Source organism: Carcharodon carcharias, chromosome 10 (genome assembly GCF_017639515.1).
Source record: "Carcharodon carcharias isolate sCarCar2 chromosome 10, sCarCar2.pri, whole genome shotgun sequence".
NCBI lineage: Eukaryota > Metazoa > Chordata > Chondrichthyes > Lamniformes > Lamnidae > Carcharodon > Carcharodon carcharias.
The window spans coordinates 151,169,660-151,189,427 of record NC_054476.1 but is presented as its reverse complement, the minus strand read 5'-3'; the positions used below and the strand labels follow the sequence as shown (position 1 = coordinate 151,189,427).

At 45.3% G+C, this 19,768-nt stretch overlaps 1 protein-coding gene across 3 annotated transcripts in view; it reads left to right on the top strand.

Moving 5' to 3' along the window:
• The first annotated feature begins 9,301 nt into the window (after positions 1–9,301).
• Positions 9,302–19,768, top strand: part of LOC121283492 (multidrug and toxin extrusion protein 1-like) — a 48,056-nt gene continuing 37,589 nt past the window's right edge. The window contains exons 1-3 of one of the 3 annotated variants that reach the window (XM_041198137.1): positions 9,302–9,650; positions 15,755–15,856; positions 17,959–18,027. In XM_041198137.1, the coding sequence (XP_041054071.1) occupies positions 9,504–9,650; positions 15,755–15,856; positions 17,959–18,027 (318 nt within the window). In that variant the 5' untranslated portion in view covers positions 9,302–9,503. The remainder of the gene's footprint in view (positions 9,651–15,754; positions 15,857–17,958; positions 18,028–19,768) is intronic. The other 2 variants (XM_041198135.1, XM_041198136.1) reach the window with 2 other exon arrangements.

The window sequence follows — 19,768 nt, the reverse complement described above, 5'->3', positions numbered from 1 at the left end:
TACACACCTTTTCTATCTCCTGGTGTATCTTGTGCCCCACATCCTGACTACTGTTCGGAGGCCTGTAAATAACTCCCATTATGGTTTTTTTACCTTTGCGGTTCCTCAACTCTACCCACACAGATTCTACATCATCTGACCCTATGTCATTTCTTGCTATTGATTTAATTTCATTTCTTACTAACAAAGCAACCCCACCCCCTCTGCCAATCTGGCTGTCTTTTCGATAGGATGTATATCCTTGGATATTTAGTTCCCAGTCCTGATCCCCTTGCAGCCATGTCTCCGTGATGCCCACCACATCATACCTGCCAATTTCAATCTGTGCCACAAGCTCATTTACCTTATTTTGTATACTGCATGCATTCAGATACAACACCTTCAGTCCTGTATTTCTCGTCCCCTTTCTCATTGTCATTCTTTTAACTGATGTGCTTGAAGTTAGATTCCTAGCCCTTTCTAAACCCTCTATCCTATTTTGTGTTCTGGAGACTTTAATAGCCTCTCCTGGGCTCTCCTTTCTTTTCAGTTTTTTCATAATTTTCCATGAAGTTGAATCCACCCCCCCACCCCCCCCAAACCCCTCCATGCTAACCTGCTGCTTTGTTTCCCGTTAGTCATACTTCTTGGAGTTTTACCCTTCCCTCCCCCCAACTTTCTAGTTTAAAGTCCTGTTGACCATACTATTTACCCTTTTCGCTAGAACATTGGTCCCAGATCGGTTCAGGTGGAGACCATACCAACGGTACAGATCCCTCCTGTTCCAATACTGATGCCAGTGCCCCACGAAATGGAACCCCTCTTTCCTGCACCACTCCTTTAGTCACGTGTTTACTTCCCTTATTCTCGTGTCCCTGTGCCAATTTGCACATGGCTCGGGTAGTAATCCGGAGATTATAACCCTTGAGGACCTGTTCTTTAATTTAGTTCCTAGTTCCTGATAATCCCCAAACAGGTCCAAACATAGCCAATCTTCTACCCATGCCAGTATGTTACCCCCTACACCATGAGCTTTTATTTTCCACAATAACATTTGATGTGGCACTTTATCAAGTGCCTTCTGAAAATCTAAGTACAGTACGTCCACTGGTTTCCCTTTATCCACAGCACATGTTACTTCTTCAAAGAACTCCAATAAATTTCCCTTTCACAAAACCATGTTGACTCTGCCTGATCACCTTGAATTTATCAAAGTGCCCTGCTATAACATCTTTAATAATAGCTTCTAACATTTTCCCAAGTTAAGCTAACTGGCCTGTAGTTTCCTGCTTTCTGTCTCCCTCCATTTTTGAATAAAGTGATGCAAGTTGCTCTTATAGTTTACCTTACAATTAAATTGAAAATAACTCAATTATTTTAATCTGTAAACCACTGGTTTATGCGTAACACCTCCATTTTGAAGAGTTTTTTTGATTTCATCACTATTTTTAAACTTAGAAAAAAGATTATACAAACTGGGAAAATTCTTAACTCTCAAGGATGCTACTCTATAAGAGCTCAATAAAACATGAACAGTTTTTCAATCAGAGGGAACAAAATCCATTTAAGGGACTGCTGTGAAACTGTTAAGCTCTATTCAGTGATTTGGTCATAGACTCATAAACATTTACAGCACAGAAAGAGGCCATTAAGCCCATTGTGTCTGCACCAGTCAACAAAGATCTGACAACACTAATCCTATTTCCAGCACTTGGCCCATAGCCCTGGAGGCTATGGCAAAGCAAGTGAATATTTAAATACTTCTTAAATGTTACGAGAGTTTCTGACTCAACCACCCTTTCAGGCAGTGAGTTCCAGACTCCCACCACCCTCTGGGTGAAAATATTTCTCCTCAACTCCACTCTTAGCCTTCTACCTCTTACCTTAAATCTATGCCTCCTGGTTATTGACCCCTCTATTAATGGAAAAAGTGCCTTCCTTTCCACCCTATCTATGACTCTCATAATCTTACACACCTCTATCAGATCTCCTCTCAACTTTTGCTGTTCCAAGAAAAACAACCCCAGCCCATCCAATCTTTCTTCATAGCTCAGACCCTCCAGCCCAGACAGCATCCTGGTAAATCTCCTCTGCACTCTCTCCAGTACAATCACATCCTTCCTATAATGTGGTGACCAGAACTGCTCTCAGTACTCCAGTTGTGGCCTAACCAGTGTTTTAAATAGTTCCAGGATAACCTCCCTGCTCTTGTATTCTATGCCTTGGCTAATAAAGGCAAGCATTCCATATCCCTTATTAATCACCTTATCTACCTGCCCTGCTACCTTCAGGGATCTGTGGATATGCAAACCAAGATCCCGCTGATCTTCAGTACTTTCCAGGGTCCTACCATCCATAGTGTAATCCCTTGCCTTGTTATCCCTCCCCAAATGCATTACCTCACACTTTCCCATGTTGAATTCCACTGCTCTGCCCACCTGACCAGTCCATTGGTGTCCTCCTACAGTTTATAATAAATCAATCATTCTGAGTTTATTGAAAGAAGCCTGGTTAAAATCTCTTTTATTCTGGGTCTATCAGTAGTGAAGGTAAATAATTGGCCATTTTGGTGAATGAATTAAACATTTACTAATGGTGTGAGCTGTGGAGTAGTGGGGTTGATGACCTGAACACACCTCCCATCCTGATTGAAACATGTCATTAGACCGATAGAAAAAGTTAATAAATAGCCATTCACACAAAACTTGAATTCAATTAAAGCACTCAATTTTTTTCAAGAGCTTACCATAAAATGGTAAAAACCAAAGCATTGCTGCTTTTTGGGTATTTCTGCAATATGTCTTTCATTAAAGGAAAGTTTGGGCTAAGGTTAGTATTAGCATTTAGCTCTTTGGATGGAATCAATAGCATTAAATATAATTTGTTTGATCTGAGATGGAGTCCGGAGTTTTTAACTGAGAGATGGTATGCCAATCTGAGATTGTAGCCTTCTGCTTGAGGCTATTCCAACTGGCTCAGTCCTATAGCCAAACTTTGCAGTTGATATTGCCTTTGAAATACCAATGAAAGGTCCCTTTTGGATGTAGATCAGATGATGATCTGACATGCCTGGTGCTGCTTTGTTGATTGATAAGAGTGGATTGGTTGGAAATGCAAGAAAAAGGGCTCTATGCATACAGGGATGATTGAGCACTCTAGAAATAGCTTGTTTTATTTTTGCATGTTGGCACTAATAAACTATTGACAAAGCCTGGTTATTGTTTTTCCTTCTTCAAAAAATTACAAGGCAGACATTATAAACCTACTGTGGTTAGAACAGATCATTAGTTATAGGAACAAAAACAGTGACATGCTTGCATCAGAATGAAAGCTTGCATTGACAGGTCCATTCATTGACAATATTTCAGAGAAATTACAGCTATCAACGCATGTTAACATGAAGTGACTCAGCTACTGCTCATTACTGCTGTGCAAACACTTTGGAGGACTCTGCTTATTTCTTGCTTCTTCCTTTTTGGTTCTGGCTACAAGCCACATGATTATAAAATAAAGCAAGAATTATTACATAGAATTTACAGCACAGACAAGCCTTAGGTTCAACTGGTCTACAATAGTGTTTATGTTCCATAATCTAATTCATCTGACTCTATCAGCATATCCCTTTATTCCTCACTCCCTCAGGTGCTTATCTAGTTTTCCCTGAAATGAATCTTTGCTATTGGCCTGAACCACTCCATGCAATAGCAAGGTTCACGTTCCAACTCCGCTCTGGATTTCTTCAGGATTCTCTATTGCATTTATTAGGGCCTATCTTACATTGATAGAATCTGCATGCACTCTAGTTTAAAAATATGTAGGGCCATAACTTCCAAGCTCCACAGTATCATATTTGGGGGTGGGAGGGGGGGCGGGGAGGGTACCCTAAAATGCACTAGGGAACCCCCTTCGGGATTTCCCAGGTAAGGATTGCATGGCAATTGCCGGAAGGGCAAACTTCCCCTGGGCAATTGCCCTGAACTGGGAACGATACATAAGTGCAATTTAAATCGCAAATTCCAGATGGTTCTGATTGGGTTACACCAATAGTTACCCAGAAATATTTAGAATTAAAACCACTTCTAACTCTGGGTAACTATTGTACAGACCCAGACCAACAGCCCCCATTGGAGTCCCGCACAATTCCAAACCCCCAGGGCTTCTCCCCCCACTCCCCAACTACTCTACCCAGGGGGCTCCCCTGATCACCCCTGACTCCACCCCCCACCAAGGGATTCCCTCACTGGCACAGGATTCCAACACCCCCAAAGCCCTGGTACGCCTGACTCTCACCCCCAACCCCAGCCCCTCCAAGCTCAACCCCCCTCCGCCCCCACCACCAAGGACCAGCACTCTCCCTCCCAATCCCTCACGAGGCCAGACACCCACCACTTGAGGCCCGACCCAAGCCGATCTGAAGCCCAGATCCACCCCCCTCCACAAAACGCCTGACACCCTCCCCCACACCCCCTGCAAGACTCAGCCACCCCGCTCCCCAACCCCCAGACCCGACCCGATCCGAGGTATAACCCTTCCCCCCTTTAGGCCCGACACTCCCCGACCGAGAGGCCCGACACCACCCCAACGTCCGACTCCCCGCCCACATCCCGGCCTCCGGCTTCCCTGACCTTCCCCCTCCGACCTTTGACCCCCTGACCTCAGATACCCCCCACTGACCTCCGAAACCCCTCAACTCCCCAAATCCTATCCACTTACCTTAGGCACTTACCTTTTCCTTGGCCAGTCGAAACTTTTAAATTTCACTGGACCCTTCAACTTATCTGGTTTATGGCAGCTAAAGGCAAACAAAATGGGCACGGCCTCCTTCACTTCGACTCTCCTTAATACAAGGCCCCGGACACATGCTTGCATTGCCTGGATCTCGCCCGGCCTGAGTTGGAAAGTTGGGCTAGATAGGAATGAAGAAAAATTACGGTAAGAAATTGGGTACTGAGCGGCAATCCGCTTATTGTCCCTCCAAGGAAGTTCAGGCCCTTTCATATTTTATTTAATATTTATTGCAGAAAAGTCCTGAAAAGAAAATGCCATGGCACATGGTGGGACAGGAACTGTTACCCTGTACCAGTTTCAGCTGTGACGGGTTGAGAAACAGAAAAGGCAGGAATGGCCCGAGGGTAGGGGGAGTGGGGCCATGTTGGAGGGTTTGTTCCAATGAAACCCTGGGTTGGGGGAATGATGGAGGGGCAGGACAATGATAGAGGTGGGTTAAAGATAGAGGGATCCTGGCAATGATGGCAGGGTCTGAATAATGATAGCAGAGACAAGGAAAATAATAAAGATGCTGGGCAATGATACAGGGGTGGGGAGATCTGGGGGCTGTCTGTTGGAAACCGAGGAGGAGCAATGATATAAGAGCAGTGCAATCGCAGCAGGAGAGATGGAAGTATAGGCTGTGTGGCAATAATAACAGGGTGGGGAAATAGAAATGGGGCAATTATTTTTTTTATTCATTCATGGGATAAGGGCTTTGCTGGCTGGGCCAGCATTTATTGCCCATCCTTAGTTGCCCTTAGGTGGTGCTGAGCTGCCTTCTTGAATCACTGCAGTCCATGTGGTGTAGGTACACCCACAGGGCTGTTAGGATGGGAGTTCCAGGATTTTGACACAGCGACAGTGAAGGAACGGTGATATATTTCCAAGTCAGGATGCTGAGTGACTTGGAGGGGAACTTCCAGGTGGTGGTGTTCCCATCTATCTACCGCCCTTGTCCTTCTAAGTGGTTGTGGTCGTGGGTTTGGAAGGTGCTGTTTAAGGATCCTTGGTGAATTCCTGCAGTGCATCTTGTAGATGGTTCACACTGCTCCTACTGTGCATCGGTGTTGGAGGGAGTGAGTGTTTTTGGATGTGGTGTCAATCAAGCGGATTGCTTTGTCATGGATGGTGTCCAGCTTCTTCAGTGCTGTAGGAGCTGCACTCATCCAGGCAAGTGGGGAGTATTCTATCACACTCCTGACTTGGGCCTTGTAGATGCTGGACAGGCTTTTGGGAGTCAGGAGGGGAGTTATTAGTTGCATGATTCCTAGCCTCTGACCTGCTTTTGTAGCCACAGTTTTTATATGGCTAGTCCAGGTCAGTTTCTGGTCAATGGTAACCCCCAGGATGTTGATAGTGGGGGATTCGGTGATGATAATGCCATTGAACATCAAGGGCTGATGGTTGGATTCTCTCTCATTGGAGACGGACATTGCCTGACACTTGTGTGGCACAAATGTTACTTTCCACTTGTGAGCCCAAGCCTGGATATTGTCCAGGTCTTGCTGCATTTGGGCATGGACTGCTTCAGTATCTGAGGAGTCCCAAATGGTGCTAAACATTCTGCAATCATCAGTGAACATCCCCACTTCTGATCCTGTGATGGAAGGAAGGTCATTGATGAAGCAGCTGAAGATGGTTGGGCCTAGGACACTACCCTGAGGAACTCCTGCAGTGATGTCCTGAAACTGAGATGACTGACCTCCAACAACCACAACCATCTTCCCTTGTGCCAGATATGACTCCTGGGAGAGGTTTCCCCCTGATTCCCATTGACTCCAGCTTTGCTAGGGCTCCTTGATGTCACACTCGGTCAAATGCTGCCTTGATGTCAAGGGCAGTTACTCTCACCTCACCTCGGGAGTTCAGCTCTTTTGCCCATGTTTGAACCAAGGCTGAAACAAGGTCAGGAGCTGAGTGGCCCTGGCGGAACACAAACTGGACGTCAGTGAGCAGGTTATTGCTAAGCAAGTGCCGCTTGGTAGCACTGTTGATGACCCCTTTCATTACTTTACTGATGATGGTAGACTGATGGGACAGTAATTGGTCGGGTTGGATTTGTCCTGCTTCTTGTGTACAAGACATAACTGGGCAATTTTCCACATAGCCTGGTAGATGCCAGTGTTGTAGCTGTGCTGGAACAGCTTGGCTAGAGGCACGGCAAGTTCTGAAACACAAGTCTTCAGTATTATTGCCAGAATGTTTTCAGGAGCCATCACCTTTTCAATATCCAGTGCCTTCAGCCATTTCTTGATATCACATGGAGTGAATCGAAGTGGCTGAAGACTGGCATGTGGAATGCTGGGGACCTCTGGAGGAGGCCGAGATGGATCATCCACTCAGCGCTTCTGACTGAAGATTGTTGCGAACGTTTCAGCCTTATCTTTTGCACTGCAGTGCTGGGGCCCTCCATCATTGAGGATGGGGATATTTGTGGAGCCTCCTTCTCGAGTGAGTTGTTTAATTGTCCACCAACATTCACGACTGGATGCGGCAGGACTGCAGAGCTTAGATCTGATCTGTTTGCTGTGGGATGGCAAAGCTCTGTCTATCACTTGTTGCTTATGCTGTTTGGCATGCAAGTAGTCCTGTTTTATAGCTTCACCAGGTCGACACCTCATTTTTAGGTATGCCTGGTGCTTCTGGCATGCCTCCTTGCACTCTTCAGTGAACCAGGGTTGATCCCCTTGCTTGATGGTAATGGTAGAGTGGGGGATATGCCAGGCCATGAGGTTACAGATTGTCTTCGAGTACAATTCTGCTGCTGCTGATGGCCCACAGCGCCTCATGGATGCCCAGTCTTGAGTTGCTAGATCTGTTTGAAATCTATCCCATTTAGCACAGTGGTAGTGTCACACAACATGATGGAGGGTATCCTCAATGTGAAGGTGGGACTTTGTCTCCATAATGACTGTGCGGTGGTCACTCCTACCGATACTGTCATGGACAGATGCTTCTGCGGCAGGCAGGTTGGTGAGGATGAGGTTAAGTATGTTTTTCCCTCTTGTTGGTTCCCTCATCACCTGCCACAGACCCAGTCTAGCAGCAATGTGATTTAGGACTTGGTCAGTAGTGGTGCTACCATCACCCTTGGTGATGGACGTTGAAGTCCTCCACCCAGAGAACCTTCTGCGCCCTTGCCACCCTCCGTGCTTCCTCCAAGTGTTGTTCAACATGTAGGAGCACTGAATCATCAGCTGAGGGAGGCAGTATGTGATAATCAGCAGGAGGTTTCCTTGCCCATGATATCATGGGGTCAGGAGTGGATGTTGAAGACTCCCAAGGCAACTCCCTCTCGACTGCATACCACTGTGCCGCCACCTCTGTTGGGTCTGTCCTGCCAGTGGGACAGGACATAACCAGGGACGGTGATGGTGGAGTCTGGGACACTATCTGTAAGGTATGATTCTGTGAGGATGACTATGTCAGGTTGTTGCTCATCTAGCCTGTGAGACAGCTCTCCCAATTTTGGCACTAAGGAGGACTTTGCAGGGACGACAGGACTGCAATTGCTGTTGTCGTTTCCGGTGCCTAGATCAATGCCGGGTGTTCTGTCCGTTTTCATTCCTTTTTTGTGTTTGTTACAAATGAGTGGCTTGCTAGACCATTTAAGAGTCAACCACATTGTAGTTCTGTCGAAGGGTCATGAGGACTCGAAACGTCAACTCTTTTCTTCTCCGCCGATGCTGCCAGACCTGCTGAGTTTTTCCAGGTAATTCTGTTTTTGTTTTGGTGTGGGTCTGGAGTCACCTGTAGGCCAGGACGACAGATTTCCTTCCCTAAAGGGCATTAGTGAACTAGATGGGGTTTTACAACAATTGTTTCATGGTCATAATTGAACTTTTAATTCCAGATTTTTATTGAATTCAAATTCCACCATTTGCCATGGCTGGATTCAAACCCTAGTCCCCAGAGAATTATCTGGGTCTCTGGGTTACTAGTCTAGCAACAATACCACTACGCCATCATCTCCCCAATTATATCAGTGCAAAAGCAGGTGGGCAATAGCAATAGAGCATTGATATAAGCAGGTGGGGCAATAGTGGGGGCAGGGCAATGATCGACGGGCAGGGTAATTTTAGAGGGGTGGGGTAATTGTAGAGGGAATTGGGCAATGATAGAGGGATGGGGTAATTGTATAGCAAGTGGGGAGTGACAATGGAGCAGAGTAATTGTAGAGGGCCAGGGTAATGTTAGAGGGAATTGGGCAATGATAGAGGGGCAGGGTAATTGTAGAGGGAATGAGGCAATGATAGGGAGGCTGAATAGTTGTAGAGGGGCCGGAGCAATGATAGATGGGCGGGGTAATTGTAGAGGGACGGGCTAACTGTTCAACGGCTGGGCGAAGGGTGATGGTAGAGGGGGCAGGGTTAGAATCGTGATTGGAGGTTGCAGCAGAGGCGGGGCTGAGCTCCCTCAGCTGATTGGCCGCCCGTTGATAGAGCGTCCGCAATGGGAGGCGGAGCCCGATGCGGTAGGCGGAGGAGTGATTGGCAGTGCCTGTAGCCAATCGCGGGGAGCCGTGCTGGAGCGGGAGCGGGAGCGGGAGCTGGGGTGGGGGCGGCGGCGGCCAGGTGAGTGGGGAGGGGCTGCTCACCTGGACTCACCTGGAGGCGGGCCTGGCCCGCACAGTTTGAATCAGGTATGCTCGGGCACGCAGCTCCTGTTTAAAGTCCGAGCGCTTTGAAAGCCGTAAATTCGCTCCCCTCCCCAGCGGCAGAAAGCGGCTCGGGGTGCAGTGGAAGCCCTGAGGCATGGCCCAGTCGGCAGATGTGACCTTTAGCAATGGTAGCCCGGCAGCAGGCAGTTCGGAGCGCTCAATATTGAGGAGAGTGATTGGCATAAGTGAGGACAGTTTCTGGAAAGAAGCGAAGGAGCTTTCCCGGTTGGCTGGGCCAGTGGTGAGTTTCTATTTTAAATCATTGCATTAAAAATTAATGTTGCTACTCAGCCTTTCACAGTATTGCTCAGGAGGGGCCAAGGCCATTGATCATTCTCAGATGAAGCTGGTTTAGATAGTGGGATAATTGGGTTAAGGCTTGTTGATATAATTTAATTTGCCTCTTTTTTAAAATTCTCACCTATGTACTAATTTCTGTTTATAATGTCCTATGTCCAAATTTAGAAAGCTGCCTGGTATTCATACTTGGAGCCATAGCTCAGAGCCAATGATCCCCACTCCTCCATCCCTGGGAATGTCCTGTCCCACCATCAGGACAGGCTCGGGAAGGGTGGCAGCTCATTGATATATGGTCAGGAGAGAGTGGCCCTGGGAATCCCCAACACTGACCCCAGACACCATGAAATTTCATGGTGTCAGGTCAGACACAGACGGAGAAACCTGATGGAGGGACCTCCATCCCTGGGAATGTCCTGTCCCACCATCAGGACAGGCTCGGGAAGGGTGGCAGCTCATTGATATATGGTCAGGAGAGAGTGGCCCTGGGAATCCCCAACACTGACCCCAGACACCATGAAATTTCATGGTGTCAGGTCAGACACAGACGGAGAAACCTGATTACCTACTGCCCTCCCTCAAGTGATGAACCAGTATTGTCATATGGTGAACACTACTTGGAAGAAACAGTGAGGGTAATGAGGGCACAGTACCCACTCTGGGTGAGGGACTCCAATGTCCATCCCCAAGAGTAGCTCAGTAGCAGGACTACAGACTGAGCTGGCTGAGTCCCAAAGAAACATCTGCCAGGCCTCGCCTGTGGCAGGTGGTGAGAACACCAACAAGAAGGGAAAACCTACTTAACTTCATCCTCATCAATCCATCTGTTGCAGCTGTATCTGGTCCTATTTGCACACAGCAAGATCACAGCAACAGATGAAATGAATAGCCAGTTAAACTGGTGTTGGTGCTAATGGTTAAGCCTGTGCTATCATATTATGAAGCCAGTGTCAAAAGTGAGTGTGGGTCATGATCATTCCTTGTTCAAAGATGAAAGTTGAAAGGTCTATAATCTTATGTAGGGCTGACACTTCCTTTTCACAAAACCTTAATTTTTGTAATCCTATAAGCAATGATCTGGATCGGAAGATGTAGAATCCATATGGGTGGAGGTAAGAAATAACATGGGGAAGGAGATAATGGTGGGAGTAGTCTATAGGCCCCCTATAAGTAGCTATATTGTAGGACAGAATAAATCAGGTGATAATGAGGGCATGTAAAAAAGGCAATACGTTAATCACGGATGACTTTAATCTTCGTGTAGATTGGGAAACTCAAATTGACAGAGCAAGAATTCATAGTGTATGCAGGACAGTTTCCTAGAACAATATGTTGTGAATCCAACCAGGGACCAGGCTACTTTGGATCTGGAAATGTGTAATGAGGCAGGTTTAATAAATGATCTCAGATTAAAAGACCATAACATGGTTGAATTTAGCATTCAGTTTGAGAGTGAGAAACTTGGGTCGGAAACAACTGTGGCAAACTTAAATAAGGGTGATTACAAAGAATGAGGTCAGAATTGGCTGGAGTGGACTGGGAAAGGAGTTTAGCAGAAAAGACGGTTGATGAACAATAGCAGACGTTTAAGAAAATAGTTCATGACTCTCAAAAAAGATATACCCCAGTGAGGAAGAAAGATTGTAGGAAGGGGATAAACCAACCATGGTTAACCAAGGAAGTTAAGGATAATATAAAATTAAAAGAAAAAACATACAATGTGGCAAACATCAGTGGTAAACCAGAAGATTGGGAAAATTTTAAAAACCAACAAAAGATGCCCAAAAAAAAGAGAAGAAAATAAACTTTGAGGTTAAACTAGCAAGTAATATAAAAATGGATAGTAAGAGCTTCTTTAAATATATTAAAAGGAGGAGAGAGGCCAAAGTGAACATAAGCCCCTTAGATAATGAGGCTGGGGAAATAATAATGGGGAACCAGGAAATGGCAGAGGAGTTGAATAAATACTTTGCATCAGTCTTCATGGTAGAAGACACTAATAGCATTCCAAAAATACTAAATAATCAAGGGGAAAAGTAGGGGAGGAAATAATACAATAACTATCAATAGAGACGAAGTACTAGGGAAACTAATGGGGCTGAAGGCTGATAAGTTTCCTGGACCTGAAGGGTTGCATCCTAGGATATTTTTAAAAAGTAGCTACAGAGATAGTGGATGCATTGGTAGTAACCTTCAAAGAATCCTTAGATTCTGGAAAAGTCCAAAAGGACTGGAAAACTGCCAATGTAAATGCCCTTATTCTAAAAGGGAGGGAGACAAAAAACAGGTAACTATAGGCCAGTTAGCTTAACATCTGCCATTGGGAAAATGTTGCTGTCCATTATAAAGGATGTAATAGCAGAGCATTTAGAAATAGATAATATAATCAAGCAGAGTCAGCATGGCTTCATGAAGAAGAAATCATGCATGACAAATTTATTAGAACTCTTTTGAGGAGGTAACAAGCAGGATAAAGGAGATCCAGCGCATGTAATATATTTGGATTTCCAAAAGGCATTTGATAAGGTACCGCAAATAAGGCTACTTAATAAGATGAGAGCCCATGGTGTTGGGGCTAGTATATTAGCATGGATAGAAGATTGGCTAACTAATAGAAGACAGAGTTGGGATAGGGGAGCATTTTCAGGATGGCAATCTGTAACTAGTGGAGTGCCACAGGGATTAGTGCTGGGGCCACAATCATTTACAATATATTAATGACTTAGATGAGGGAAGTGAATGTATTATCGCCAAGTTTGCAGATGACACAAAAATAAGTGGGAAGGCAAGTGATGAGGATGACACAGAGTCTACAGAGGGATACAGACAGGTTAAGTGAGTGGGCAAAAACTTGGCAGATGGAATATAATGTGGGAAAATGTGAGGTTATGCACTTTGTTAGGAAGAATAGAGGAGCTGAATATTATTTAAATGCAGAAAGCTGCAGGACAGAGGGTTTTGGGAGTCCTTGTGCATGAATCCCAAAAAGCTAACATACAAGTTCAGCAGGTAATAGGGAAGGCAAAGGGAGTGGAATATAAAAATAGGGAAGTCTTGCTTAACTATACAAGGCACTAGTTAGACCACACCTAGAATACTATGAACAGTTTTGGGCCCCTTACCTAAGGAAAGATATACTGGCATTGGAGACAGTCCAGAGAAGGTTCACTCGGATGATCCTGGATATGGAGGGATTTTCTTATGAAGAGAGGTTGAGTGGGTTGGGCCTGTACTCATTGGAGTTTAGTAGAATGGGAGGTGACTTTATTGAAACATACAAGATTCTTAGGGGGCTTGACAGGGTAGATGCTGAGAGGTTGTTTCCCCTTGTGGGAGAGTCTAGGACCAGAGGGCAGAATTGCAGAGTAAGGTGTTGCCCATTTAAGACAGATGAGGAGGAATTTCTTCCCTGAGGGTAGTAGATCTGTGGAATTCTTTACCATAGAGACTGGGTCATTAAGTATATTCAAGGCTGAGCTAGACAGGTTTTTAATCAGTAAGGGAATCGAGGGTTTTGGGGAAAAGGCAGGAAAGTGGAGATGAGGAATATCAGATCAGCCATGATCTCATTGAATGATGGAGCAGACTCAATGGGCTACTTCTGCTCCTATGTCTTATGCTCTTAATCATGAAATAGGGCACATCAAAGACATCCTGCCGGATAACGGTTACCCTGCTCAGATTATTTTGCGCTGTATATCACTCAAACTCATTAACGGGACTAAGGCTGTCACTTTCAGCCCTAAAAAGTGCCCAGTCTACCCCTGATTACCCTAAGGGTAAGGTATGTCAAAAATTTGAGCAACAAGTGAAGCTAGCTGTTTGACGGTGTTACTATGCAGTAGCAACGTGAGTGGATTCGCCACCAGCAGGATGCTGCTGTCGAGTCAAAAAGACATTCAGCCGATCACATGAATGAGTAATATGGTATATGAATGTCAGTGCCAGTGTGATGCTAGGCATGTAGGCCATATGTCCCAAAGACCGCCTGATTGTATCAAATAACATGTCCCAGCCACTGTTTGCAATGGGCAGGGTACACACCGTACCCAACAAACCCATCCTTGCAAACTCAGAACAGACTGTCCAACATTAGATGCGATTCCACAATTGGACAACATTAGCTAAATAATCCTCAGTGTGCTAAGAGTTACTCTGACAACCAATTTAAGATTGTTCGTTGGGCATGCAGTGTGGCACATTTGCGTGTCCTGGAAGCTACATATATTAAGACACAGGGCCCTGTTCTTTGTAGACAGAAAGAACATATACACACATTGTTTAGCTGAAAGAGGCGCAAAGTAAATAACAGCCATTCGCTGACTCATTCCTCAGGACAGTCTACACCAATCAGGGTCAAGCTGCTTGGTTTAAATTTCAAACCATGCTTAGCAGTTGACTGTCAGTTACCATCAGTCGTGCATTCTAAAGAAAAATGTAATTTTAACTAGCTGAGTACCTAGTTTGTGTCAGAAGTACTCAGGAGGGTTAATCTGCATCATTTCATTTCAGTGATATGTACCGGTGGTAAAACACTGGCTTTCACTTTTTTATTGCAGTTCATTGCTGTTGAGATTAGCTCACTTGGAACAGAATGCACATTGTGTAATACAAATAGTGAGTCATTTATTGTTGATGGTAACATCATGGGCAATTCACTTAACTGCAGCTGTATAAAATAGAACTATATTTTTTATTACCATTTCCAGTAACGTTGAACTGTGAGTTAAACATAAGTTGGTTTTTGTTATTCTAAAACCTGAATTATTTTTACATTCACGAGATGTGAGTGTCATTGGCAAGGCCAGCATTTATTGCTCACCCCTAATTGCCCTAGAGAAGGTGGTGATGAACTGCCATGTCCTGTGTGGTGAAAGTACTTCCACAGTGTTGTTGGGTAATGAGTTCCAGAATTTTGACAAAGTAACGATGAAGAAATGGTGATTATATTTCCAGTCGGGATGGTGTGTGACTTGTTGGTGTTTCTATGTGCCAGCTGCTCTTGCCCTTCCAGGTTGAGGTCATGAGTTTGGGAGGTGCTTTTGAAGAAGCCTTGGTGAATTGCTCCAGTGCATTCTGTAGATGGTACACAATGTAATCACATGCTTCAGTGATGGAGGGTGTGAATGTTTAATATGGCGGAGCAAATCAAGTGGATTGTTTTGCCTTAGATGCTGTCAAGCTCCCTGAGTGTTAGAGCTGCACTTTCAAGAACACAAGAAATAGGAGTAGGCTGTATGGCCCATCAAGCCTGCTCCACCATTCAATATGATCATGGCTGATCTTGGGCTTCAACTCCACTTTCCTGTCCACTCCCCACATTTCTTAGTTCCTTGTCTGTCTATCCCAGCCTTAAATGTATCCAGTGATGGAGCATCCACAACACTCTGGGATAGAGAATTCCAAAGACATTCAATCCTTTGAGTGAAATAATCTCTTCTCAGCTCAGTCCTAAATGATTGGTCCCTCTGAGACGCTGCCACTGTGTTTTTGATTCCCCGAACAATGGAAACAATCTCTCGGTGTCTATCCTTTCAGAGTTTCATAGATTTCAATGCCTCTCATTCTTCTAAACTCCAGAGAATATAAGCCCAATTTACTTAGCCTGTCGTCATAGGACCACCCCCTCAACCCCGGGACCAATCTAGTGGAACTTTGCTGTACCACCTCCAATACAAGTATATCCTTTCTTCCTGCACATAGTATTCCGGATGTGGTCTTGCCAAAAACCCTGTACAATCGCAGCAACTCTTTATTAATTTTATTTAAGCAACATTCCCATGTAAACAGTTTACTTCAGAGGAATGAACCTGGAGGAGTGAGTGGCACCGATACCAGGTCTGCTGTGCATGACAGGTTTGTAGGTGATGGAGAACTCTCCAAGGTAATGTCCAATCATTTCAGCCTTGATTTCAACCTGGTTAAAGACCAAATTGAGTAACTTCGCAATACCCCAGGCATGTGGGCAGTATTCCATCGCACTATGAAGTTTTGTTTAGACATGTATTCAAAAGAAAGCCTAATGGACAATTTCATGTTTTTCTACAGTTTTTCTCGCATCTGATGGTCTTTAATATAAGTGTTGTCAGCTCCATATTCTGTGGGCATTTAGGAAAAGTTGAGTTGGATGCTGTTTCACTTGCCACAGCTGTAAGTATGTCTATGATGATTTATTGTATAGAAATATCCGTTTTGTTAAGTACAAGCTGAGCTGCAGTAGATTGTTTTTAAATTGATACTATGTGCTTATTAACAGATCAAGTGCTTTTTACAAACGGAAAACAGATTTCGATGACATCACTGCGCCAAACAGCCTGAGAGGTTCTTGGGTTCATTTGCTGGTCTTTGCTGATCTATCTGATATCAGAAGAGACAGCAGTATCCTTGAACTTCAATAAGGAGGCAAAAAGTATGCCAGAGATCCTGTGATAGACACGACTCAGCAAGTCACATTCTTCCCCTCGAGTCAAAGGTTGTGGGTCCAATTCCCACTCCAGAAACTGAACTAGACTAGACATATAAATACTGTGGCTACAGTAACAGGTCAGAGGTTAGGAATCCTGCAGCGAATAACTCACCTCCTGACTCCCCAAAGCCTGTCCACCATCTGCAAGGCACCAGTCAAGCCTGTGATGGAATACTCTCCCCTTACCTGGATGAGTGCATCTCCAACAACACTCAAGAAGCTTGACACCATCCAGGACAAAGCAGCCCACTTGACTGGCACCACATCCAAAAACATTCACTCCCTCCATCACTGACATACAGTGGCAGCAGTGTGTTCCATCTACAAAATGCACTGCAGGAACTCAAAGGCTCCTTAGACAGCACCTTCCAAACCCATGACCTATAGCATCTAGAGGGACAAGGGCAGCAGACACTTGGGAACACCACCACCTGGAAGTTCCCCTCCAAGCCACTCACCATCCTCACTTGGAAATATATCGCCATTCCTTCACTGTTGCTGGGTCAAAAGCCTGGAACTCCCTCCTTAACAGCACTGTGGGTGTAACTTCACCACAGGCACTGCAGCGGTTCAAGACGACAACTCGCCACCACCTTCTCAAGGGCAATAAGGGATGGGTAATTGATGCTGGCCTAGCCAGCAATGCCCATAATCCCATGAATGAATTATAAAAAAGGCTTGAGCATAAAATCCAGGTTGGTGCTCCCATTACAGAAATGAGGGACTGCTGCCCTGTCAGAGGTGTGCTATCTTTCAGATGATATGTAAAACCAAGGCCCTGTCTGCCCTCTTGGGTGGATGTAAAAAAATCTCAGGCAACTATTTCAAAGAGGAATAGAGGATTTGTATTGTGTCCTAGCCAATGTTTATTCCTCAATCATATAGTTAAAATCAGGAACAGTAACACCGTAGTTATGGTACTGATCTAGCGATCCCGAGGCCTTGACAGATGATCAGAAGACATGAGTTTGAATCCCACCACAGCAACTGGAAAAGTTAAATTCAATTAAATAAATCTGTAATTAAAAAGCTAACTGACCATGTGATACAAAAGCCCATCTGATTCATTAATGTCCTTTACAGAAGCAAAATTACCCACCTTATTAGTTTAGCTTACATGTGACTCCAGACCCATAGCAATGTGACTGATTCTTAACTGCCCTCTGAAGTGGTCTAACAAACCACTCAATTGTTAAGTAGGTGGATCAGTTCTAATTAGGCAATTAGGGCTAGACAATAAATGAAAACCTGCCCAGCGATGCCCACATCCCGGGAATGAGTATAAAGGATTAAATTAAAGATTATCTGGTCATTATCTCATTGCTATTTGTGGGAGCTTGCTGTGCACAATTTGGCTGCTGCATTTCCTAAATTACAAGAGTGACTGCACTTCAGTGGCACTTTGTTGGTTGTAAAGCACTTTGAAATGTACTGAGGCCATAGAGGTGCCATATATGTGCAAGCCCTTTTAGTACTTGGTATCCAGTGATGTCTCCTGAAATAATTGATTGGGAGGATTTTGGATGAGAGCCATGTTGGTTTTTGTTGTGAGGCATTCCACAGTGGAATAGTTGGTCAGTGTTGGCTAACCTACCTCGCATCTTGGTTGAGATCAGAGTTGGCCGTGTCCTGGAGCTGTACCCCACCACATCAGTACCTATGGGGAGAAAGTTAAAGGAGACATAAAATATTAATTCCTGTAACATGCATTAATCTTTTACATTTTGTGATAGCATAGCAATGGTGCCTGCAACAATATGATATATTGTATGATTCTTTGTCACAGGTCATAAATATATCAGGTATTTCGATAGGTGTTGGGTTGTCTTCAGCATGTGACACGCTTGTATCTCAGGTAAGCGCATAATCCAGATTACAGCAAAGTCCCTGCATTCGCTGGGGTTACTTTCTCGTGAAACATTGCAAGCAAAGACATCGCGAATGAGGAGTGTTCTCTCCAATATGAGTCAATTATATAGGCTCCAGCAATACGAGGGCAGCATTGGTTTGTGCAGTTACTCTACAGCAATTGTGGGTATGTGACAATTGGTGGGTTGGGGGGGGACGGACTCTGAGTTCAATGTTGTAACAAAAGGGCCAGAATTTTGTGTTCCGAACACATGTAAAACACTGCGAAAGGATGTTGGGCGTGGGTCCTGACATCATTGCACACGCGTGCAACATTGAGGTCAGCAGGTGTGCGCGGGAGTCGGAGCAGTGCCTGCTGAAAATTAAAGGGCCAATTAAGGCCATTTAAAAAGCCAATTGCCAATGATCTTACGTTACCTGTGGGATTTTTTTTCCAGCTTGTCCGGACAAAACAGGTGGGCAGATTTTAATTTTTCATAATTTCCTCATCCCCAAGTGGGATAAAAGGACCCCGGAGCAGCAGCACTTTCTTTGTCATTGTCATTCCTTTGCTGAGTGAGTACAAAGTTGTCCCAGAGTTTCTTGGCAGTTTCTTGGCATCTCGTTTGATTGTCAAGCCTGCCTTTCAGCTTCTCAGGTCCTCATCTTCCCTGGAAGGTTCCCCGGAGTATTGCAGCCCAGCACTCCTTCATTTTCAAGGCACTGCTCCTCTGCATCCCATCTAATGGGGATAGTGTATTCCGCTGGTGGAACCTGCTCTGAAGAAGAGCGAGGGACAAGAGAGAGAGGAGGCCAGATGGGCGTGGGCAGCATCCCAACGACAGACCTTTAAGAGGAGAGGCACGGGCTCAGTTGGTACAGGGCCAACAGGGAGGCCAAGGTGGGAGGGCACACTGAAGACGCCACTACCCAGCGTCTAGTGTTCAGGCAACGCTCCAACTACCTCCAAATGTGCGAGGTCCAGTGCCGCAGGAGGCTCCGCCTCTCCAGGGACACAGTGACAGTAATATGTCACATGATAGGTCCATAAATCACCTCCACCTGCGTGGTCAGTCACCCCATGCCAGTGGCTTTGGAGGTCACAGTGGCCCTCAACGTCTATGCCTCTGGTTCTTTTCAGGACTTAGTGGGGGGGACCTGTGCGGCATTTCTCAATCAGCTGCTCACAGTTGTCAAGCTCGTGACTGAAGTTATCTTTAGACATGTCCGCACGTTCATCCACTTCCGGATAGGTGAGGGAAGCCAGGCAGAGAGAGCACGAGGCTTCACTGCGATGGCTGGGTTCCCCGGTGTCCAGGGTGTAATAGAATCCACTCACATGGCCATCAAGGCACCAACAGGTGAGCCTGGGATTTTCATAAACAGAAAGGGGTTCCACTCAATGAATCACAGTGCAGAAGAGATCTTCGGCTCATCGAGTCTGCACTGACATATGATAAACACCTGACCTACCTACCTAATCCCATTTACCAGCACGTGGCTTGTAACCTTAAATATTATGACGTGCCAAGGATGTGAGGCAATCCACCTCCACCACCCTCCCAGGCAGTGCATTCCAGACCGTCACCACCCTCTAGGTAAAAATGTTTGTCCTCACATTCCCCCCCTAAACCTCCTGCCCCTCACCTTGAGCTTATATCCCCTCATGACTGACCCTTCAACTAAGGGGAACAGCTGCTCCCTATCCACCCTGTTCATGCCCCTCATAATCTTGTACACCTCGATCA